Here is a 26099-nt window from a genome sequence, read left to right as displayed (position 1 = left end):
AACCACTTGAAACCAGCTCTCATCTGTGCATCTGGAATACTGACATCTAAAAACCGAATAGGCAGAGATAGGCGTCATCAATACCATCAGGCCTAGGGTACAGGTTAACCCTGATTACGAAAAGGCCACATGAAAAATTTAAGAAAAGTTACAGTCACTGGAGCCCATTGACATCAACAACTCAAACGCCGTCAACCACCTCAAGATGAGTTCCGAATCTTAATTCGCAGTACAAATGCCCCACCCTTCAAACCGCAACGCATTACTGCTCCACAACGAAAAGGCCAGATTCGAATTTCGAATCTGGCCTTTTCGTTCGAATTTCGATTTCGAGATTCGAAAAAAGGCCAGATTTACGGTAGGCAGCGGCTTGGCTCTGCCCCTGGCATTGCTGAAGTCCATGGGCGACGGTAACCACTCACCATCAGGTGGGCCGTATGCTCGTCTGCCTACAAGGGCAATAAAAAAAAAAAAAAATCTATCATCAGAACCACGCAGAATCTTACCTATCAGTATGTGCTGGTCTCTCGTCTCCGGGTGTATCCACGACGCCGTGCAGTTTATCCTTAGCGGACATCCGTTGAACACCTAAAATTTACAAGTTAACAGGGTTTACGGCTGTAACCTCATCATGCTCCTGTAATGATGACGCTAACGGCTTTAGTCCCCTAGACACAGCCCACTGAGTTTCTTCTCAGTGGGTCGCGTTTCCGATCTAGTGGTAGATTCTGCGAAGCACACTGCTCTTGCTAGGGCCAGTGTTAGCATTACTCCGGTTTGAGCCCTGTGAGCTCACCTACTAGTTAAGGTTACGCTGAAATAGCCTCTCAAGGCTATCAGCTTAGGTAGGAAAAAAAAGGCTTTAGTCACTGTGGTATTTGGTATGGTCTAGGCCAGGGGTTCGCAAACTTATTTTATCTACTGCCCACTTTGAGAATATATTATTTTTTAGCGCCCCCATTTTTTTCACCTACTTAAAAACTACTATAGCGAAAAAAAGCTCAGCCGGTGTCTAAGAGTCCACCTAGATGAAATTACAGGTGCGATCAGCGACAGGAGGCGATCCTCCCAAACCTCTACACAAGGCCTCCATTTTTACCACTTAATACCAGGTGAGCTGTGAGCTCGTCCACCCATCTAAGCAACAACATAATAAAAATCGTGGAAGTCGTTCGTGAGCTCTGTGTTAAGTACGTATTTCATTAGGGCTATTCGTACCTGACTGCGGGGTGTCATCACCGACATAGTAGCACACACGTTACCTTGGAGAAGCAAGCCCCCATGTGCACCTTGGGCGTGGGGGGGAGTCCGTTCGGTGCGGGGCGCGGAGGGGTGAGGCGGCGGGAGCGCGCGCGGCGGGGCGGCACCGGCGGCGTACCCGGACCTGACACTGACAGACACGGCCATATTGGTGTATCGGCCATATTGATGTGTCGGCCATATTGGTGTATCGGCCATATTGGTGTATCGGCCATATTGATGTGTCGGCCATATTGGTGTATCGGCCATATTGGTGTATCGGCCATATTGGTGTATCGGCCATATTGGTGTATCTGCCATATTGGTGTATCAGCCATATTGGTGTATCGGCCATATTGGTGCATCGGTCATATTGATGTATCGGCACATATTGGTGTATCGACCATATTGGTGTATTCAACTTACCAGTTTTTGTGCTTTGTCTGTTATCAGCCACGGATCATACTTATTTCTCTAGCACGTATATTGACAGTGACATAAGCACCATGGAGTACATGACGTGAGACTACACATATCCCCCTATTTACACGGTAACTGTTTCACGCAATTTCGCTTTTATGCGATTTATAGATCAACGGATTATATCTTGAAAACATTTTTCGTTCTCATTCATTTGGCAACACTGATGACAATATCCTTAAGCCTCCGGGTTTTGTCGAATACAATATATATATTTAGCGAACTATGTACTCATAACACGTACACACGAAAACGGTAAGCAACAACTTGGCTCTGCCCCTGGCATTGCTGTTGCCCATGGGCGACGGTAACCACTCACCATCAGGTCGTATGCTCGTCTGCCTAGGGCAATAAAAAAAGTCTACTAGGGCAGTTAATAACATCGCCTGTGTTCTATTGTTCCCTCTCTAATTGAATTAGTAAAGTCTTTTGCCACCAAAAATCCCTCACTACGATATGTACCTACTTGTGATGTGTACAAAATGTTTTCTGATATACTTTTGTTTGTCTATAAGTCTATTCTATCAGCCCAAAGACGTCCACTGCTGGACATAGGATTCCCCCAGCGGATCCTCTCGAACCTCAATAAAGTCTAGTTAGAGTTAATTGTAATTGGACTCAAAGTTCCTTGACAATGACCGATAGCCGAATGCCTTACTGCCGCTAACCTTACCTTTGTTCTCGACTTTCGCTTTATCCCTCTGACTGTCGCTCAAGCTCCTCTGCCGCTGGCTAACCTTCGCCTCATCCTCAACCGAGCCCTCGACGTCTTTCTCTTCAACCATTTTGAATATCTCATCGACGGACGACGTTTTACGCCTACCCTCAAACTCGCACTGACAGAACTGACTCAGGTCTATGCCGGAAGTCGTCGTATCTGCGCCGTGTCGATTGTGCCGTTTCCTGTTCTCGAATTTCTCGTCCATCTTGAGGCTCATGTCGATCCGCCGACAGAGGTCGTCGTCCGATACGCTACCATTGCGGGTTTCGTCATCAGCCATGCTGAGGCTGTTCGCTATCTGTAAAGCTCGGAAGTTCGAAACGGATATCTTCTGCTTGTTGCATTTCTCGCAGTAAACGATACCAGAGTCAGAGTTCTGGCTAGTACAGTTCCTGTAATAGCTGAGGATATCGCCGTTGGAGTTGCAAGAGTCGCACGAGCATTTCGGCGCCACGCTTTTCTGTAAATCGCTCAGAGTGTTATCGCCTTTCCTCTCTGGCTTCGGACATAAACCACACTCGCAATTCGCGTTCAACAACCGTGGCGAATCCTCTAACTGATCAACGTATAAGATGTCTTCGTCGATATCTCGCGACGTGCCGATCGGACTTTGAAAATTCGAAGCTAAATTCTGGTAAATGTTCGTACTTGAATTGTTCAAGTAGTTTTGTTTCAACTGTATACACTGCGAGAGGTGTTGGTCGTGCAACGAAAGACCTGTGTTGCCAGCCTGCGGCAGTGTCGTGTCAGCTGTCAACGGTAGTGTTGCCCTGTTAAAATTATAACAGACATTACCATTTTAGTAGTAATTTGTGCGTTGTTAGAGATGTGGATGGAAATTGCTGTGCCGTTACGCTTTAAGCTTTAAAGTTCGAGTGCTGTTAGTCACACGTTGAATTTAACTTTAAATATATTTCGGCAATATTTAACAAGTGGTGCTCGGCGGGACACATAGATAATCAAAATTATCTACGCCATATTTCATTGTTATTTCTTTTTTAACTCCATCTACAAGCATTATAATATCGAGGGGTAAAAGGCTATTTGGTTTAAGCGTAATTTTTGCAACTTTACAGAAGAGCCATTTAAAGTTTTTGTAATTTATCGAAAATACCATAAAGCTATTGTTTGAATAGAGTATAAACTTAATTGAAGTTCAAGTTAAAAACATCGAACTTTTGATGCTAATACCAAATAAAAACGGACCTTTAATTACAAAGATAAATGTCGCGTATTAAACGAAATTACCCTTAAGCCAAATAGCTTTTCTCCCCTCGATATCATTGCTACAACTATGATAGTAAGAACAATATACATGCTACATCTAAGCTATGCCAACCTATTTTCATTTAGAAAATAGCAATAGACTATTTTTTGAGCGCTCTATACCTTGCATTTGACTGTTTTTGATGCTAACTGCTCTTGCTAGGGTCAGTGTTAGCAACACTTTCGGTTTGAGCCCCGTGAGCTCACTTAATCGTTTGGGTGAAACTGAAATAGCCTCTCAAGGCTATCAGCATAGGTATAAAAAAAGTGGATGCTAACTGCCATAAGGATAAGACATGCTATAAGGATAAGACATAAATCTTCTTTGGACCTATACAAGTCGGGCTTTGTTAAGACGCGGTTCAAATTACGATACACAAAGGCTTCAAACAATATGAAACAAATGAAATTAAAATATGGAAATGTTGACCCATATCGGCATCGTAAGAAAATTCATTGAGAAATTCATAAGAGGGTCGCGAATTATCAATTAATAAAAAGGAAAGGTAGTTGATAATGTATACGCTACGAAAAGTCATCAAAAATAGTATACACTACTAAGCATGCTGGTGCAAAAATACTATGTGCTTAATGCGAGCTTTTTAACTTCTAGATCGCGTAAAAGTTAACTTTGTATAGAGTTGAAACATCTCCCTTTGCCGCTAGAGGCGCTGTACCAACTGCATACAAATTTGAGTTAACTTTTACGTTATCGAGAATGTTATAAAACTCGCACTAAGCACACTGAGGAGAGTAGCATCGCCAATAAAAATGAGTCTGATGAAGGGTAAAAACACTGAAGATATCTTGAAGTGACATTAGAAGTCATTTATTAATGTCACATATAAATTAGAATCCAATTGTGCGTCGAGCCGAATGCGAACAATTATTTAAAGTCAAAGGGCGTTTTGGACATGCAAATATAGCGCTATGATAAATTCCCCTGCGTCACTTTCACTGTTCACAATGCTACTACCCACCGTAACTTTTCTAACGAAACATTCACAAAAGCTTCAAACTATAAATAACAAAAAAACGCATGCATTTCGTTCGTCTTATACATTTTTACCTGAGCATCAACTCTTCGTCAATATATTGCAAGAGGCTCCTAAAACAATAAAGACATAACTTACATAACAACAAACACACGGTTCTAAGCTTTAACTATTAAGAGATATGGTCTATATTTGTATCGTTTTAAGGAAGACTAACGCAGAATTTTATTAATCACAAACCGAATTATACTGTCAAATGAGCAAGTAGTATGTATTAATTTTTTTTTATTGATTTGATGAGTAGACGAGCTCACAGCCCACCTGGTGTTAAGTGGTTACTGGAACCCTTAGACATCTACAATGTAAATGCGCCACCCACCTTGAGGTATAAGTTCTAAGGTATAGTTACAAAACGGCTGCCCCACCCTTCAAACAGAAACGCATTACTGCTTCACGGCCGAAATAGGCAGCCGGTAAGAGAATTTATTGGGAAACTACCATCACGGACGCCTATCAATGTAACACCAATATATTGAATAAATAATACTAAATAAAGTCCATATCTCTTGATGGTAACCACACTTGAATCCAAGGCAAAAAAGGACAACATTGTAAACACACTCAAATCAAAACGTTTTTTGCACACCTTGCCAAGTCTCAAATGCGTGGACACTCTACACCAGTGTTTCCCAACCTTTTTTGTGCCATGCCACACTGGCACATTTCTAAAATGTTTATGCCCCCATACATAATTTTTAACATAATTTTTTTTATTTCTTCACTTAAGAAACATAAATGATAGGTTTTAGAAAGAAATCACTATGAAATTTTTATCAGAACACAGTAAGTAATATTTCAAAACATATAATAAAAAACTGAAATTCAAATTCAAAATGATTTTAATACAGATTTTCTATATTAATTTAGTGCGATCGCCCTCCCTTTATTATCAAATTGCCCTCTTGCGGGGCGTGGGCTTCACGTTGGGAAACACCGCTTTACACGCATCTTTCTTTACATACAACACTATATCCGTATCCGGCACACCAATATATGTAGGTATAATGTGGTCCCATTATAAACATGCTTTTGAAAATTTAGGTATATTGGGTAAATAAAACCTTTTTTATGTAATTTTTATGTAAAACCTTTGAAACTGTTTTGTTCTATAAAAAAGAGTTTTGCTTATACAGCTTGACTGAACACTCTGTCATTGAGAAAAGAGTATTTCAGTTTTACTTAATTCAATTATACTGTGTAAAATCTGCTGTGGCTTAGGTTTTTGTTTCTAAATAACTCGCGGCCGCCTATGCTAATACCAAAAATTGACAACGTAAGAACAATTGGATTTCACTGTATTTCGTTTACTACGAAATAAATTTCACTTATACTTTAGCCTCAGAAACACGTGATGCTTATGCCATTAAATTGTAGCTTATGTGAAACGTTGGTATTTTTAGCACAGCGCCATCTATGAGATATTAAAGTCACAGTATAACAATTGTCTGTAAAAACTGATTTAAAGCGCCATCTGTTTTAGACTTATGAAACTTACAATTAATAACAAAAATCAACATAAGAAATCATTTTATTGTTAATTAATAAATATTGCGACCATTCATCGAAATAAAAACCATCCTATCTCTCAAGTTGGATCGAACTGCACATGGTGTGCGAATTTTATTATAATCGGTTAAGTGGTTTAGGAGTCCATTGAGGACAAACATTGTGACACGAGATTTATATATATTAAGATATATTACTTCTGTGTGTGTGTTTGCCACTGAACTCCTCCTAAACGGCTGGACCGATTTGAATTAATTTTTTTGTATGCGTTTGGGTGGCGCCCTGGATGGTTTAGATTCACAAATCAGCCCGACAGATGGCGCTGCAGTCGATATCTAGGTTAATCTATCTTTTCTAGAAACAATTTATAAGGCAAACCAACGTTTGCCGGGTCAACTAGTAATCATTTAAAAAGGAAAATAAAGGCATTAAATGTTGTTTTCTTAATATTGTACAGAAGTCTTATTATTGTTCAACCAATTTTAGAATATTCAATATCATTATAAAATAACATTTGAAGCCTTTTATTCTCCTCTTTATATAAGAAAAATCATTTTTTACCAAAAAGTAAAAAGTTTCAAAGGTTTTCCATAAAAATTACATACAAAAGGATTTTCTTTACATATTTACATTTTTTAATAGTTTATGTATAGCTATATCGCGGTCCGAACTATTTCAATACACAATTTCATGAAAATCAACTCTGACATGAAATAGTAATTTGTAGTAATTTGTGACATTATCACGTACGTGCAAGGTTTAATGTCCTGTGAAGTTAATTAATATTCTTTTTCTTTTTTTTATTGCTTAGTTGGATGGACGAGCTCACAGCCCACCTGGTGTTAAATGGTTACTGGAGCCCATAGACATCTATAACGTAAATGTGCCACCCACCTTGAGATATAAGTTCTAAGGTCTTAGTATAGTTACAACGGCTGCCCCACCCTTCAGACCGGAACGCATTACTGCTTCACGGCAGAAGAAAGGCTGGGTGGTGGTACCTACCCGTGCGGACTCACAAGTGGTCCTACCACCAGTAATAGTTATCTGTTATGTCTCAAAAAAAAAAAACATTTGATCAAAAAAGACCTTTAGTAATTCCAATTTTTATTAATCACACTAGTGTTATTGACAAAACAAAAAAAATAAAGAAGAAGAAAGGTTGACAGGCGAACGAGAAAGTAGTGTATTAATTGTTTTTTTTTTACTTATACATATTATATATACAGGTTTCCTGAATCTACTTCGAATATGATTAGATTACTATATTATAGAATTAAAAAAAAAAAACACTCTGTATATTAGTGTACAGGGTGATAAAACAATTAAACCTTGCATTTAAAAAAACACAACCATATAGCTGATAAGAGTTGGAAGATCAGCATTTAATTATGTTTATTGTATTATGTGCACGGTCTCCCTGCTGTTAAGTGCGGCTGTAATATATTGCTAAAAATATACCTAATCAATCATATATTACACATTTGTATTTTGACTTGCGTCCGAAGATATAAGATATTTTTCGTTAAATAAACTATGAAATATATTAAAATAACAACAACCATATATCATTTCGAACCCTTGAAATACTTACCCCTGTATATGTTTAATGCATTACACAGTCAAGAAAGCCACTCATAAAATTCCCACCAAATGCATGCTTCGTGTATAAAATACGCATTATTCACATACAATCCGTGACATACAAATTTTTATCATAAATATACTGTACATACATTTTTATAGATGTAACGATTGAAACAGATTTACGGTTAGTTAATGTTTTGAAACTATAATTCGAGGGGTGAAAGAATGGCTATTTTGTTAAGCCATATTGCGCAACTTTACAGGAGGATACATTTGTAGTTTAAAAGTTGGAAAAAATATCATAAGAAAAAAAAACTTCTTCAGCTATATTCGAATGGAGTAAACTTAATTGAAGTTCAATTAAAAACATCGAATTGTTGATGCTAATCTATACTAATATTATAAAGCTAAAGAGTTTGTTTGTTTGAACGCGCTAATCTCAGGAACTATGGGTCCGATTTGAAAAATTCTTTCAGTATTACATAGCCCATTTATTGAGGAAGTAGGCAGCGGCTTGGCTCTGCCCTTGGCATTGCTGAAGTCCATGGGCGACGGTAACCACTCACCATCAGGTGGGCCGTATGCTCGTCTGCCTACAAAGGCAATAAAAAAAAAGGAAGGGTATAGGCTATATAACATCATGAGACCGATACAAGTGGAGCACCAATAAAGAATGTTTTAAAATATTTTCACTTTCTGCGTAAATGAAGTGGGGGTAAAATTTAACGTTATGCCAAAGTAATTATTCCACGCAGACGGAGTCCCGGGCAAAAGCTAGTAGTACCAAATAAAACGGACCTTTAATTACAAAGAGAAATGTCGCGTATTAAGCGAAATGACGCTCAAACTAAATAGCCTTTTACACCTAGCTATAGTATTCTCTAGAAGCGACTAAAATTTTATTGCCTCGCTGACCCAGTAGTAAGTCATTTTTAAAATTGCACAGGTCCATACTCGATTCGTTAAGAGAATAAATATTATTGTTTGTTTCTTTTCTTTAGTGTATTCTTGGTGCGTTCCCGGAGGAGGTAAGCACATGGCGTGCCCTTCAAAACTAAACGCACTGAGCTGGTCGGTAAGAGTAACGCCATCTATCGTTGAATAGCAAAAACGAATATCAAAAGAACTAGTAATATCGAGAACGCTCGAGAAGCGTAACGCCATCTATTATCAAATAACGGAAACACATACATATCGAAACGACTGGTCTTGCCGGGAATGTTCTCGATAATTGTAGAGTTGTATCGACTATAAGAGTTAGTAATCGGATCTACTCAAACCGAAACAGCGAATTACGAATTGAAAGTGTTCCTTAAGTGTTCTAAGTGTTTAATAGAGTTTTAATTTGTACTTCAATGGAAGTTTTATTTATCTCGAACCCCAGTGTATAACAGTACCTACCCATGTGGTTAAGTACGTATTTTATTCCACCTGATGTTAAGTGGTGACCGGAGTCCATAGACATCTACAACGTCAATGCCGTCGCGCACTTCGAGACAAGAGTTCTAAAGTCTCAGTTTTAACAGTACATTGTCTACCCCGCCTTTGTAACCGAAACGCATTACTGCTTTACGGCGGAAATAGGCAGGACAGTGGTACCTACCCGTGCGGGCTCACAAGAGGCCCTACCATCGGTACCTGCTTGCAAGATTCGAACCCCAACACAGTCAAACCGCGCGATACAAATACACCGGTCGTCTTATCCTTTAAGCCACGACAACATCAAACTCAATACTACATACTTATTTACAAGCACAAAATTAATTCCCAAAAAAAAAAAACCGTAAATCTTTTCCAATCGAATTAAATCAATGAAAACCTTCACCATTTAAGCAAAAAAAAATGTTAAAACTTTGTCCAATAAAAAAAATATTATATATAGATAATTATATTTATATAATATAAGAATACCTCAAACTCATTTTCAAAATATCATCACCGGTCGCCCGACACCACTTGCTACAAACACGTACAAATTAAATAAATATACATATATATATATTAAAAAAAAAATAAGTATAAACCTACGTTACTTAACTAAAGTAGTATTACGTAGATGTAAAGTGAGGCCACATAATGTAGACATGCATACAGCTCGCGTCGAAAGATACGCAGCCTTTTTTGAAATCTAATCTTTATTCATTAAAGAATTAGACAAAAAAAATTCGCCGTCAAATAAATGAATCTAATAGACACTGTGGGTGACCATACCCCCCCACCCTTGCGACCCATGAGGTCTAAATTGATATAACGCATATCCCAACAATCAAACCAAGGGGATCTTTTAAAAAAGTCACTCTGTACAGATTGTCCATACATTACTCTCCCGCAGTTGTTGAAATTCGACTATAATTAATTTAAATTATAAGTTTGAACATTATTAAATTATTAAGGTTCTATTGTCAGAGACCATCATGCTTTCTTATTCACAAATTTCACCAAGACCACACTTTAGACAAATAATATTAAAAATAAAGAATATTTATCTATTCTCAATTTGACAACAGACTTTAAACAATAACAAAAGTTTGACAATAAACACAGAGTATATAATATATATACATGTGTGTGTGTGTGTGTCAAATTCATGGTAGTGTGTGTTATGTTTTTTTTATTGATTTAATGTATTATTAAAGCATAATTCAAAAAAAAATATTAGCATTCTGCACTCCTTCTATATATTATATTCTCTATAAGTGTGGGAAATTTCATAGATCTCCGTCCGCGCAATTTTCGTAACAAAGGGATCAAAGTTTTTGCTTCACATATTAATATAAAGATTCAACAATGCTTATTCACATTCGGTGGTGAATATTAGCACCTACCACAAATAGAATAATAATATTCAAATTACGCCCCCACCAACCCCTACAATTGGGCAACCCTACTTCACTAAAACATATCTAAGCGATGACCTATAACATTAGAAGTTAAATTTGTTGTGTGAAATTGATAACGTTTAGGTAATTATATACAAATAAATATGAATCTTTAAGTGGTCACCGGAGCCCATGGACATCTACAACGTAAATGCCGTCACCCACTTTGAGATATAAGGTTTAAAGTCTCAGTATAGTTACAACGGCTGCCCCGCCCTTCAAACCGAAACGCATTACTGCTGCACGGCAGAAATAGACAGGGTGGTGGTATCTACCCGCGCGGACTCACAAGAGGTCCAACCACCAGTAATTACGCAAATTATAATTTTGCAGGTTTGATTTTTATGACACGAAGTTATTCCTTCACCGTGGAAGTCAATCGTGAACATTTGTTGAGTACGTATTTCATTAGAAAAATTGGACCCGCCTGGGATTCGAACACTGGTGCATCGCTACATACGAATGCACCGGACGTCTTATCTTTTTAAGACAAACAAACAAAACAATATGTGCAATGTACAATGTCGGCTAATCGTTGTGTTAGATTTAGGCATAGTTTAGCCACAAATGACGTCACACGTACGTCACGTTACGCTTAGCCGAGTTCCGAATAATTCGCAAGAATGTTTCAATAATCACAGTTATAAAACAAATTTAATTTAAAAAAATTATATGTTATTTATATATTTTTTTTATTTTTATTTTTTTATATATATTTTTTATTTTTATTTTAAATATCGGAGTCTTGGTAAATTTAAAACTCCTCGTTACTATAGAATAGTATAGACTGTTCTATTCTATTCTATTCTATTCTAGACTGTTCATTAAAACAATCCCCTCGAATAAATACGACACACATTTTTGTTCTAAGCGCTCCAACCGCCACCATCAATAAATAATATATAGATTATATATAGTTTTTGTGCTTTATTAACTTACTTTTCGCTGCTCGGCATCGTGTCCAAGGACAGATCCTGAGATATTGGATTGTGTTTCGGGCAGCTTATGATCGAGGCCACGCTCCAGTCTTCGCTCGATTGTCTATGGTACACTGGAAGTTCAAACAAAAAAAGCTTTACACATACATTGAATAAAAGAGCAATAAAATTTACTGGTGGTAGGACCTCTTGTGAGTCCGCACGGGTAGGTACAACCGCCCTGCCTATTTCTGTCGTGTAGCAGTAATGCGTTTCGGTTTGAAGAGTGATGGGGCAGCCGTTATAACTATACTTTGATCTTAGAACTTATATCTCAAGGTGGGTGGCGCATTTACATTGTAGATGTCTATGGGCTCCAGTAACCACTTAACACCGGATGGGCTGTGAGCTCGTCCACCCATCTAAGCAATAAAAAAAAAACATCCGTAAAACCACTGTAGATTTATATATTAGTACAGATTAGAATTGTTTTCAAACATAGTTCTCGATATCGAGATGTATTACCAGTGTTATTGATGGTATCAGCCCTGGCGGCGGGGGGCGCGGTGAAGGTGATGGCGCCCTCCTCGTCCGAGGGGGGGGCCGGCTCGGGGACCAGGCTGGACCGACACATCATACACTTAGCACAATTACAAATAAAACATTACCGTAATGCTTTATAATCTATATATTAATACGTGACGCAAAAACTTTGTACCCCTTTTTACGCAAATTGCGCGGACGGGGTGTATGAAATTTCCCACACTTTAAAAAAATAAAAATAATAAATAATAGTTTAATTTTTTTTACAAAATACGCTTTTATAGAAAATCCAACTAAAAAATAGAAAATTAATTTTAATAAATTTATTTAAAAATATTGTGATAAAGTGATTTTCTTGTAAACACATCGTGGGGTGTTTTGGATTTTCTATAAATGCGTGTGTTTTTAATTTTTTTTGAAACTATTATTTATTTTTCATTTTTTAGTTGAATTTCAATTTTTATTTTTATTTTTTTTTAATATTCAATTGTCATCGGTCCTTAATAAGTATACCAAATTTAGAGTTAATCCGACGTTTTGAAGGGGGTCAAAATCATGTTCAAAGATTTCGTTACAAACATACATATGTCTGAAACTAATAAAAGCGTATCAAAAAAAAGTTGTCTATGGGTTAGTCAATACGAACATAACGTTACAGTCACATTACCTTCTCGGTCGCAGCCTGTCGACGGAGTTGCCTGGCGAGCGGAGCCGCTCGGCGAGTATCCGGCGCCCCCCTCGGTTCGTGTGGCGCGACGCTATGCGTTGAGGCACACTCGATATACCCTGTATAATAATTTGGTCTTGATAAATAATTTTGGGTCTTTGAGTGAAATCCTTGAATGATAGGTGGCGCTGTGATCAAAAATACGAGTTTGATTTTTTTTCATACGAACCAGTAGGTGGGCTCACGGGCTCAACCTGAGAGAAATGCTAACACTGGCTCTAGCAAGAGCGGTGCTTCGCAGAATCTACCACCGGATCTGAATCGCGACCCACTGAGAATATCCGGCAAGAAACTCGGTGGGTTTTCGTTTTCATTGCAATTCAACGTCAGCCGGGCGCGCTAGTTACGATTTTAATGACAATTATAAATGACTAGTACCGCTCCACCATCATCAGATGGCGTTAAACGTAGGTTCATACATATTTATTTAATCTACGGTCCATGCACTTGTGGATTATAATTTAAGACATTTATTAATTTACTAGCGACCCGCCCTCGCTTCGCTTCGGAAACATTAAATTTTATTATTGATAGTTGAGTCCCGCGATGTTATTGACGTACCGCGGGTGACGCCGCGGGGCGAAGCTAGTCTAAAAAAAGCCCTAGCCTAAGCCGTTCCAGAGATTAGCCGGAACAAACAGACAGACCGACAAAAATTGTAAAAAATGTTATTTTTGTGTATATACCGTACATATGCATGTAGTAAAAAGCGGTTATTTCAATATTACAAACAGATACTGCAATTTTATTTATATATATTTATTTGACTAACCGCGTCCTCGTCCGGCTCCGGGTTGCAGTGCGTCGGTGGATTCGAATACTTCTGCAGCAGCTCTATCGCTAGCCTCTTGCTCATCTCTTGCAGGAAGAACGGATGCTAATGAAAAATGAAAAACATTATTTTTCGGACATCTTTAAATGCAGAACTTGTTTGGTTCCGATCCGGAAGGCGTGCTCCCTCGTTTGTATTATGAGTGATTCGGTGCAGTTGTTAGCGGTCCTGACTGCCGGGCCGTATGTATGCAGGATGTATTAATTTATTTTATCGTATGTATATAGATATGTATATTAGTCTCTATGTGCCATAGTACAGGAAACTTAATTTGGGGTCAGGCGACTCTGTGAATTGTCCTTGGCTATTATTATTATTATTATTACTCCCCGCCTACCGCTACCTTACGCCCCACCAAAACTTTAACTATCTCTGACCGGTCAAGTTTGAGAGCCGCTTCACCTGTAACAGTTTCTGAGCCGTCGGTCTCTTCTTGGGATTCTTCGTGAGCGCCAGCTTCAGGAACCCGTGGAACAGCTGCGACCATCGCTCCTTGTCCCTCAGCTGCGGCGGCTTGAAGCCGGACTTCGACATGAGGAAGAGCACCCGCATCGGATGCAATTCGAACATAGGAGGCTGGAGTTCCGCTAGTTCTGAAATGATTCGGAAAATTAACTTTTCAAAGAGCAAATATGGCGGTTTGTGACGTCACTGCCATTTTTATTTTTTTATTTATATTTCCTAGGGAATTTTATGACCTGGTAACTAAGACCTTTAGGTCACGTCTTATTTTAATTTATACTAGCGACCCGCCCTCGCTTCGCTTCGGAAACTGTAATTTATTATTGATTTCTCCACTATTTAATGGATGTTTTTATACATAATATAAATCTTTCTCTTCAATCACTCTATCTATTAAAAAAACAGCCTCAAAATCCGTTGCATATTTTTAAAGATTTAAGCATACATAGGGATATAGGGACAGAGAAAGCGACTTTGTTTTATACTATGTAATGATTCTTAATTTTATGAAAATGATAGTATAAATAGAAAGAGATGGAGAAGTCTCTCAAAAGCCTCAACCAAACATTAAGAGATAAGTAACCACGACCGCTCCGCCAGGAGTGTACGACTGAGAAGAAGAAGAAGTATGAAGTGAAATGAAGTGAAATGAAATGAAATGAGATGAAATGGTATGAAGATGCTTTCAATGGAATTTTTGGAGCATCCCGAGAAGTTACGTCCAGCAGTTTTGTTTCATTTTCCCACATTTGTGCATTTTCACAGATATTAAACAGTTAATAATCCACCTTTATTACACATTTAAACCTGAAGAAACACTAAATAGACAAAATCAAACAAAATTTTTTACAGTAAAACCATTTTTTCTTATACTATTTTTAATTCAAATTTATTAAAATTTATATTCTATATTATTTTAGTTGGATTTTCTATAAAAGCGTATTTTTTTAGTTTTTTTAAACTATTATTTATTTTTCAATTGAATTTCAATTTTTACAATATTTTTTTTAAATATTGTTTTGTCATCGGTCCTTAATAAGTATACCAAATTTCGAGTTAATCCGACGTTTTGAAGGGGGTTAAAATCATGTTCAAAGATTCCGTTACAAACATACATACATACGTCTGAAGCTAATAAAAGCGTTTTAAAAAGAACATTATTAAATCTCAACGTCAAACAGTACTTATACATATATTCAGGCTGTATGTTTAATTCGTGATTTATTTTACCCTCAAATGACGTCACACGTAATGGATTGCTAGCAATATCACTTGACAGTTTTTCGTTGTCAACTTATTGAGGCCTGATACGTACCTATGGCTGTTATACCGCAGGCCCATATATCGCAGAGTTGGTTGTATCCCCCCTTCCTCTCAACAGCGGCAACCTGGAAAGAAATATGTTACTACGTATAAGTCGTGTCTTCAAAGCTCCTACGCCGTTAGCTTACCGAAGCAGCCGACTACATTTTGCCATTTCTGTTTACTTTGTGAATACTGATGAGTTCACGGTCCACGCGCCGTTAAGTGGTTATAAGGGCGCGTGGACAACGTTGTTTGTATTGCAATAATCCTTCAAAATGGAACGCGTGAATACTTTGCAGCAAAAATAAGTGGAAGAGGGAGAGAGAATACACTTTATTGGACACCAAAACACAATTTTCATTCAAAAACAGTCAAAAAGCAGATACATTTGTATAATAGGCGTTCTTATCGCTAAAATTGACCTCTCCCAAACAACCGTTTAATTTACAGAAATTCTGGAAAATATAAAAATATAGCAGGTATGTTGCGGTGTACCATTGACAATACATTAGTATAGAAAATATATTATACAATAAATAGATATATACCGTTTAAATATAATATGAAATAACTATTTGATTTATATACCAATATACATAATTACAAACTAATATACTTACATACATATAATAAATTAACAGTATGGAAATGTTAAATGATAATGATACAAATAAACAACACTAAGCAGATAAGTAGTGTTCCTTCACCATTCTTTTAAAGCAGTTCAAAATTGGAGCACTTCTCACTGCATCCGGCAATCCACAATCGAACCGCCTGGATAGACTTGTCAGAGAATGATGATGATGGTAGGATGTTGGTATCCACCCCGTTTGGGGTGACAACACATCGAACCACCAGTAACAAAAGAGGTCGAATGAGGGAGCTCACAAAATACCTTGGTCTATAGCAGGGGTGGGCAAATATTTTCATAGTCGGGCCACATTGCAGATGAAAATTTGATCTCGGGCCACTGTTTTTTTTTTCTAATTTGATATTGTGCGATTATTATACATACTGTAATTGTTCAATTATCATAATTATATTTTCGAATAGGAGGCGCTAAAAAGAGCGGTTGCCCGGGAGAAAATTTTGGCTCCCACCGGCCATGATGATATGTATCAATCAGTATTGCTTAATACTGGTGGTAGGATCTTTTTACTGGTGGCAGGATCTCATGAGAGTCCGCGCGGGTAGGTACCACCACCCTGCCTATTTCTGCCGTGAAGCAGTAATGCGTTTCGGTTTGAAGGGTGGGGCAGCCGTTGTAACTATACTTGAGACCTTCGAACTTATATCTCAAGGTGGGTGGCGCATTTACGTTGTAGATGTCTATGGGCTCCAGTAACTACTTAACACCAGGTGGGCTGTGAGCTCGTCCACTCATCGAAGCAATAAAAATAATATATATATGTCGTGGATAACGACTTTTAGTTGTCGTGGATAACGACTTTTAGTAATAATATTAAGACGGTGGTTTTGATTATTATTTTAAATGATGAAATGTTGTTTTGATAAATATCACAAAATGAAGGGTAGACTCCGTAACGCCACAGTATAAAATGGCGGTACGTGGACAGAGTCGTAGCATTCCGTGTCAGACAGTCATTCCGTCCGTCTCAGTCAATGAGTCTCTGGCAGTCAGTCAGTCAGTCAGTCGGTCTGTCGGTATGTGCAACGAAACTGTCGGTTTATCCTGTCATTGTGAAAGTTGTGTGTGTTGAGTTTCAATAATTATTATTCAAAAGGTTTTATTGACTTTTTATAAACTGAGTTCAACCAAATACGAGTGATGACGGAAACTACCGCTCAGCCATCCCTGATGTGCGCCAACATTTATATATTTTATCTAAAAAAAATTATGCACCAATGTATGTTAGACAAAAACTAATATTTGTGTTTTTAATAATAATTACGTTAAACGTACCTCTGGCGCCATCCAATAAGGGGTGCCAATGAAGGACTTCCGCTTGTTGATCGTGGCCGTAATCTGAGCAGAAACCCCGAAATCTGCAAGCTTAACATCGCCGCATTCCGTCAACAGGATATTAGCACCTTTTATGTCCCTAAAAAAAGAGTAGGGTAGTCAGAAAAAAATATTTTTTTGCTCATATATAGATGGACGAGCTCACGGCCCAACTGATGCTCAGTAGTTACCGGGAGCTCATAGACAACTACAACGTAAATGCCGTAACCCACCTTGAAACATTAGTTCTAAGGTCTCACTTTTTAACAGTACAACGGCTGCGCCGCCCTTCAAACCGAAACGCATTACTGCTTCACGGCGGAAATAGGCAGGGTGGTGGTACCTACCCGTGCAGACTCACAAGTGGTCCTACCACCAGTATATTTTTTAGTAAATATGTGCACTTAGGGTAGGATCGATAGCACGTACCAGTTTAATCAGATTTCGACCGCGGGTTTCCCATTAAGCATTTAGATTATGTACTCCAGGTAGACCAGCTAAAGCACACAATACGACTGACCTCGTATGTCCTAGCTTCTTTTTCTCTATCTTATCCCACTAGGTGAGGTCGGCACATCTACTTTTTCTCTTCCATTTTCTTCTATCCGCCGTCATCTCAACACACACCTCTCTCACTATCTCAATATAGTCATTTACACACTCCATCCATGTCTTCTTCGATCGACCTCTTCCCCTTCTAACTTGCACTACTATTTCCATACATCTCCTAGTCACATGCATCTTCTCTCTCCGCATCACATGTCCATACCACACTAACCGTCATACCATCTGTAGCAAATTACCCCATTAATTCTGGTTTACTAGTGGAGAAGATACCGGAAGGGTGTCATTTGGAAAATTTTACAAAACCCGCATCCGTAGTGCGTTTCCGTTGACCTTTTCTGCCCCGCACCATCAGGCTTTGGAATGAACTTCCCTCCACGGCGTTTTCCGACCGCTATCACATACCCTCCTTCGAATGAGGCTTGCGGAAACTACTCAACAAGAGGCAACGGCTTGGCTATGCCCCTGGCATTCCTGACGTCCCCTAACGACGGTAACTATGGTATTTACCATCAGATAAGCCGTATATTCCTCAGCCGTCAAAGACAATAAACAAAATCTACAAAATGCATATTCTTTACTTGTGGTGTTATTTAAGACCATAATGAACAAAAAGCTAATAGGTACGCCACGATTAGCCACATATGACATCACACATTCCAATTACCGTTTAGCTTGACATAAAATATGACTTGACTGTATTCACTCTATTTACAAACACAAATTAATTTAAACAAATACCGCAAGAAGTTCTTCGACGAAACGCAAACTTTCAACTCACCTATGCATCTTCCCCATGCCGTGTAGATAAGTCAAACCCATAAGGGTCTCTCTACACATGTAGGCTATTTGAAGCTCTGTCAATGGCCCAGTCACGTGATAGATGTCCTGAAATTTTGAAGAGGAAACAAAAACGTATTTATCTTCTTTTAATGCTATTTTTTATAGTAGTTGGTCTAACATCTAGTTGTCGCTAAGCGACTTCTCAAACAGCACTGGTAGGTACTACCGTAATATCTACTTCTGCCGCAATTGGGGTTTCCGGTCTGAGGAGTCGCAATAGTATTAAGATTCTACGTCTCAAAACGGGCAATCCATTTCCTTATGTAAATGGCCTATGGCAACCGCTTTTCTTTAAATTTTCCTCAAAGACAGGCAATGCAAACTGACGATGAACGCTCACTTTTGGTCATACCGTGCAGTTGCTAACGTCACGTACATAACCAAACCGCCTACTGCTCACTGAAAGTCACAAGATTCAAGTCCTAAAATCTGGAATATCGTTTAAAAACCAACACGTATATACGTGAGAGTGTACATGTATAAGTACTGATACCCTCCTCTGAGTTGGAGGTTCGTTTGTTGCAGTAAACCAGATATAAGTCACTGGGGATGTTTTATTGAACTCGGAGCGAGTCGCGTTTACCAACTGACAGCGACTCTGACAGTGAATCAGAAAGAGATGAAAGCGACTCAAGCCAAACCGAGAATGAATATTATTGATTTTCATTATTATTTTTGAGCAACTCATGAAAATAAAAATTAATTAACTAAAAAAATATGCTACAATAAATTATTCATTAATCAATTTACTCTTACCAACATTTCTTCCATTATCAAACTTTCATATTTTTTATCAAAACAGTCAAATTAAGCATACTGACGAATAACTTAAGAAACATTATTTCCTCCTGGACGAAAATTTATAAGAGGAGTGTTAACATACTCTAGTAAATAATGAAAGAAATCAGCTAGCTGTAAGTCAAGAGAAAAGTCGTCAGCTGATAAGATTCAGTAGGTGATAGATGCTGCTGCGTTACAGCTTTCAAAGTACCAGCTGACAAACTTTCCACTGAGATACAGCAAGCTGACATTAATTTTCATTCATAGTAGTATATAAACGATCACCAGGTAAATTTTCAAGCAGCCAGCTGACGTATAATCCACCATGTTACGACCAGCTGACTTTTTTTTTCCTTCAAAATACTAGGTTAACTATAATCTGACAAAATTTCAAATGGGAGGAAATGACTGAAAAAACTTTTTTTCTCCATGCGTGGGAGACTGCCACCGCCCGCCCCACCCACGGAGTCGCAGCTGACGGTCGCGAGTATTCATAGTATAAGTCCCTAATGCATTTCACGAATTTTCGATTGGGAGGGACTTGGTCATGAAAATCTGTCACGGGCTCCCGGGCTAGAAGGCTTAACTTCCGACGCCCCTACATCACTGACCTGCAAGCTCCCTCCACCGCAATACTCCATAGAGATCCACAGTTTATCCCTGCGCAGATACGAGCCGTAATAAGCGACGATGTTCGGATGCCGGCAGTCCTTCATCATGAGGATCTCTTGTTGGATGATCGCGAAGTCGTCGCCGGGCTCCAGTTTTATCACCTTGATGGCGGCAAGTTCACCGTTGCCGTTAAGCCTTTTCGCCTGGTGAACAAAGTTTAAGGTCGTTTAGCATTTTTGGTAATACTCCTGCACGCTGACGAGGCTACACGTAATCATTTGATTCAAGACATCACGCCCCCTGTCGTCATCTTTGGCGAGATCTAGGGTAACATAGCACCTACCACAGGATTCTCTACACCACCCTTGGTTGACTGGTAGAGAATGCCTCAGGCATTAAGTCCGCCATTGTACTTATGTGCATTAAGTTGAATAAATAAAATAAATAAACATTCTGGTAAACAAAAATCAGTACAAGCTATCCGCAATCAAAGGGACTTCGGTGGTAATTTTAAAAGTTAAACTACTCTCTTCCTAGCACTGAAAAAAAAACATCTACCTCTGCAACTATTTCTAAGCTATATTATGTACTAAAAAATAAAGATTTACAATTATAATTGCGATCCGAACTCTTTTTTTTTTTATTGCTTAGATGAAATAAAAAATCTCATGACGCAAGGTGAATAGTGATATTCGCGCTGTTTTATCATATTATGATACCCCTCAATACGGTAGGCCGGTATGTCAGGACGTATGGAGGCCGTATATTATCTTCCAAATCCCTATGCCTGTCTAATTTTTAAAACGCAGGAAAGATAATATAATATATTATGTTCCATTACGTCATCAGTGACGTACCGACTTGTGTCATGTGACATGAATTAGTGCGGACAACGACAAAACTTTACTACCACCCCGTAAGCAGTGTTGAAACAGAAGAATACCTTTTACTTTTTCTTAGTGGTGGTGGTACGGCATCTTGTGACCCTGCACCACCACTCTCAGTGGGTCGCGTTTCCGATCCGGTGGTAGATTCTGCGAAGCACTGCTCTTGCTAGTGCTAGTGCTAGTGTTAGCAACGTAACCAGGTTAGAGCCCCGTGGGCTCACCTACTTGCTCGGTTACGCTGGCATAGCGTTATTATGTTACCAGCTTAGGCAGGAAAAAAAATAATATCAAGATGTTTGGCGGCATTTAAGTTTTTAATGCCAATAGGCTTCAGTCCAACCATCTAAGCAACAAGGAAGGGATAACACAGATATAAAACCTTTCATTATTCACATAAAGCACGGTATCATATTTTTAAAAGCGTTCGTGTCTCATTAACAAACCGAAAGGTCGTTGCAACGTTTAATAATAAGTAATTTTAAACACACAATTGATAACAATGTAGCCCATAATTCAAGGAATCATTAATGGTTTAAATTCTATCGATTGACGAGCAAACTTGAATTTTGATCCGTTCACTATAAGAAACATAATTGCTTGTTCGGTGTTAATTACGATTTTTATTAATAGATACTCATAGTAGACGAAACCGCAGAGATTATATTATGGACGTGAACAAAGACTTTTCATTTATGGGTACAATCAAATGTTTTCACTTACTAGTGGTCCCCCGGTAATCGAAATTCAACTATAATTAATTGAAATTATAAGTTTGCACAGTATTATGATTCTATTTTCAAAGACTATTTATTATACTTCTATAATATATCATAGAATTCGCCAAAAATAAAAGACAAACAATAATTAATCTATTCTCAATTTGACCATAGACTTTAAGCAATAAGAAAAGTTTGACAATAAACAAATAGTATGCATGCGTGTTTGTGTCAAATACACCATGTATTGTAATGTTTGTGTAATGTTTTTTTTATTGATTTAATGTATTTTTTATGCATAATTAAAAAAAAAATATTATCATTCTGCACTCTTTCTCTGTATTGTCTGTAAGTGTGGGATATTTCATACTCCTCCGTCCGCGCAATTTTCGTAAAAAGGGATACAAAGTTTTTCCTTTACGTATTAATATATAGATATGGTTATACGAGTCCGTCCGGAGAGGTACCGCCTTTCTGTTCGTTTTTACCGCAAAACCCTTTACAAATGTAGTTATTCCAGTGCAATTGTAATTCTGACCAAGCATATATGCCAAGGTGTTTTTTTTCTGGTCAAGAAAAAACCGCCGTTCTTTCCTCTATGCCTTGGAAGAAAGGAACGGCTCGGTAGGTGTGGGGCATCTCGAACATAAAACGACTGATACCGTACCTCAACAACCCAAATCCAACCTCGGATGATAAAAAACTCAACCGATAATTTGCTCCCCCCTTTTTTCCTACCTAAGCTGATAGCCTTTTTTTATTATTGCTCAGATGGGTAGACGAGCTCAGAGCCGACCTGGTGTTAAGTGGTTACCGGAGTAAATAGACATCTACAACGTAAATGCGCCAGCCACCTTGAGATTTAAGTTCTAAGGTCTCAGTATAGTTACAATGGCTTGAGAGGCTATGTCAGCGTAACCGGGCGACTTGGCCCCCTGCGAAGATATTCCAATAAGATACAACATTGCCATCTGGCGTATAATTTGAACAGCATAACTATGTTTTGGATGGTTCACTATCACATGCAACCGTCCACAGTTGGATGATGGGTACAATTCGAACTAAATTATTTCATTTATAAAATGTCACAAGAATCTTGCCTTGAATTTTTATTGTACAATGATTGATTGATTGAAAATTCTTTATTGCACAAAAACATTATACAAAGGCGAACTTAACGTCATCCACGGATTCTCTTCCAGTTAACCCTCGTTGATAAAGTGAAAAATTCAAGAAGTGCATAGCTGTGTGATAAAGTTAATACACGGCGATAATTTAAAGAGTGATAGTAGACATGAGTGATAAAAAATATATTTTATAATTACATTGCCAAAATAAATGCATAAATACAAAATACATAGATAGATACGAAATACATCCATACATATAAATAAAATTGGTGTGTCTGTTTGTAATTTTGAAATAGCCGCTTTTTACTACACGCCTATGAATATATATACGGTACATATACCAAACATTTTTTTAAATTTTTGTCTGTCTGTCTGTTTGTTCCGGCTAATCTCTGGAACGGCTGGACAGATTTTGACGCGACTTTCACTGATAGGTAGCCGATAATATAAGGAGTAACTTAGGCTAGGGCTTTTTTTAGACTAGCTTCGCCCCGCGGCACGAAAATAACTGCGGGTAACATCGCGGGACTCAACTATCAATAATAAAATTTAATGTTTCCGAAGCGAAGCGAGGGCGGATCGCTAGTATCAAATAAAATAAATTATATAAACTACAACATACTACAAAACAATCAAACAATCTGTGTTTGGAAAAAGAGATCATGTACAATGCTTTGTGTTAGTAACAATTCTCCACCAGGATGAGTCCTCGTGATTACAGGACATTAAGACCAAAAGTGCGTCCTGTTCTCGTACTATTATTACCCCGTTCGTGTAAGAGAGAGAACCCAGCATCGCTTTGATGACCTGTCGTTAAAAAAATTAAAACCTTACATAAAATTCCTTCATACAAAAATAAGGATTGAATATATAGGTACCTCGTGCCTAATTAATAGGCTGACCGCGAACACGGGGTCACCGAACTCTGTATACACTAACTGTACTTACTGTTGTACTAAATGTGATTAAATTATATGATACATTCATAGTTCTCATCGAAGTCAAGCAACGGTTGGCACGGAGGGAAAACGGATGGGTCACCGTTTGCGGATTAGTACATACTTCACATCATGGTCAAATTCGTGTTGAGCGATGGACCGGTGTTCGAATCCCACAGGCGGGTACCAATTTAACCAGGCCGGAATCGCGACCCACTGGGAAGATTCGGCGAGAAACTCAGTGGTGTCTTATCTTTGTCAATACACCTGAAGTTTTTTATTTTTATTCTTTATTGCTTAGATGGGTGGACGAGCTCACAGCCCACCTTTGTTAAGTGGTTACTGGAGCCCATAGACATCTACAACGAAAATGCCGCCATCCACCTTGAGATATGAGTTGTAAGGTCTCAGTATAGTTACAACGGCTGCCCCGCCCTTCAAACCGAAACGCATTACTGCTTCACGGCAGAAATAGGCAGGGCAGTGGTATCCACCTGCGCGGACTCACAAGAGGTCCTACCACCAGTAATTACGCAAATTATAATTTTGCGGGTTTGATTTTTATTACACGATGTTAATCCTTCACCGTGGTAGTCAATCGTGAACATTTTTCAAGTACGTATTTCATTAGAAAAATTGTTACCCGCCTCCGGGATTGGAACACCGTTGCATCGCTAGATACGAATGCACCGGACGTCTTATCCTCTAGGCCGCGACGACTTCACGACGACTTCGACTAATGTGGTAAATACCCTCATTTTTCATGAAATTTTGAGCGATATTTAGGGGCAAACACCTCAATTACATGTAAGGTAGTTGCCGATCGAAGATAACCGTAAATTTCTTCAGGAATATCAAAGTAAAAATTGAACTCGGTTGAAAATAATCATCCAAACCAACGCGCAACGTCTTCGGGTTGAGATTTCTTTGATGACTCCACTTAATAGGCAGGCAGGCAGCGGCTTGGCTCTGCCCCTGGCATTGCTGAAGTCCATGGGCGACGGTAACCACTCACCATCATGTGGGCCGTATGCTCGTCTGCCTACAAGGGCAATAAAAAATAAAATAAACAAAATAAAAAAATTTAGAGAGAAAGAGAGAGAGAGAGAGAGATACAAATGTATCGTGATGACGCTGGGAGCGCACATGTTGTCTGGCAACACGGATCGTGTTTGTTTTATTACAACCGGCAGCTGTGCTCACATGGTTACACGCGCACGTACTTGGCACATAATTTACACAAACTAATTACAATAACGAAAACGTAATATCATCACACGGTTCAATTATTTTATTACTAGCTGACCCGGCAGACTTCGTAGTGCCTCAATCGATAAATAAAAGACCGACGGGGACACATCAATGGAAAAACAAAATTGTTATTTTTATTTAATTCCGAGCATTTTTCATATTTATCTACCTTTTAAACCTTCTCTGGACTTCCACAAATAATTCAAGACCAAAATTTGCCAAATCGGTCCAGCCGTTCTCGAGTTTTAGCGAGACTAACGAACAGCAATTCATTTTTATATATATAGATAGATAGATAGATAGATTATCGTTTAAATAATAAAAATATACAAATCGAGGGGTGAAAGGACATTAGGTGTAGGCGACATTTTTACAACTTCACACTAGTAGTGCCATTTAAAATTTGAAAAAAATATCATAACCAAAAAAATCTTCAGTTATTTGAATGTAGTAAACTTAATTAAAGTTTAATTAAAAACGTCGAACCGTTGATACTAACCACCAAATAAAACGTAACTTTAATTGCTAGGATATACCTATGTCGTGTATTAAACGTAATGTCAGCCGACGATACAGCAATACGATTTTCGTTTCCAATTATCCGGGTCAAGATATTAGGCCAAAGTAAACAATAGTACTGTTTTGAAATCTTTGATACGTGCATTCCCGATCCTGCGGACCGAATGGAAAGCAGTCGACGTCGCCCAAAACACGTCATTTCGGATCCCCCCCGATCCACTAACGGTGCTTTTAGGTACCTCAAGCACCGGCCATCGTTCTCGTCGAACCCGTCACTTGCGAGGAAGGACTCGACGAGTAAATTAACCCACAGACACAGCCCACTGAGTTTCTCGCCGGATCTTCTCAGGGGGTCGCGTTTCCGATCCGGTGGTAGA

General features: G+C 38.5%; 1 protein-coding gene across 4 annotated transcripts in view; it reads right to left on the bottom strand.

Annotated features, from left to right (window-relative positions):
- Positions 1-26099, bottom strand: part of LOC101746832 (mitogen-activated protein kinase kinase kinase kinase 5) — a 50449-nt gene that overhangs the window by 11642 nt on the left and 12708 nt on the right. For 2 of the 4 annotated variants that reach the window (XM_038019699.2, XM_062675694.1), the window contains exons 2-14: positions 20281-20484; positions 18828-18934; positions 17444-17582; positions 15530-15602; positions 14155-14345; positions 13693-13797; positions 12861-12979; positions 12176-12270; positions 11673-11784; positions 4776-4814; positions 2393-3210; positions 1263-1390; positions 507-588 (exon numbers count right to left, since the gene is read on the bottom strand). In XM_038019699.2, the coding sequence (XP_037875627.1) occupies positions 507-588; positions 1263-1390; positions 2393-3210; positions 4776-4814; positions 11673-11784; positions 12176-12270; positions 12861-12979; positions 13693-13797; positions 14155-14345; positions 15530-15602; positions 17444-17582; positions 18828-18934; positions 20281-20484 (2212 nt within the window). The remainder of the gene's footprint in view (positions 1-506; positions 589-1262; positions 1391-2392; positions 3211-4775; positions 4815-11672; positions 11785-12175; positions 12271-12860; positions 12980-13692; positions 13798-14154; positions 14346-15529; positions 15603-17443; positions 17583-18827; positions 18935-20280; positions 20485-26099) is intronic. The other 2 variants (XM_062675695.1, XM_038019700.2) reach the window with 2 other exon arrangements.

The sequence above is a fragment of the Bombyx mori genome, chromosome 24, assembly GCF_030269925.1.
Source record: "Bombyx mori chromosome 24, ASM3026992v2".
NCBI classification, from domain to species: domain Eukaryota; kingdom Metazoa; phylum Arthropoda; class Insecta; order Lepidoptera; family Bombycidae; genus Bombyx; species Bombyx mori.
Note: the sequence above shows the minus strand (reverse complement) of the source record. Positions and strands in the feature narration are given on the sequence as shown.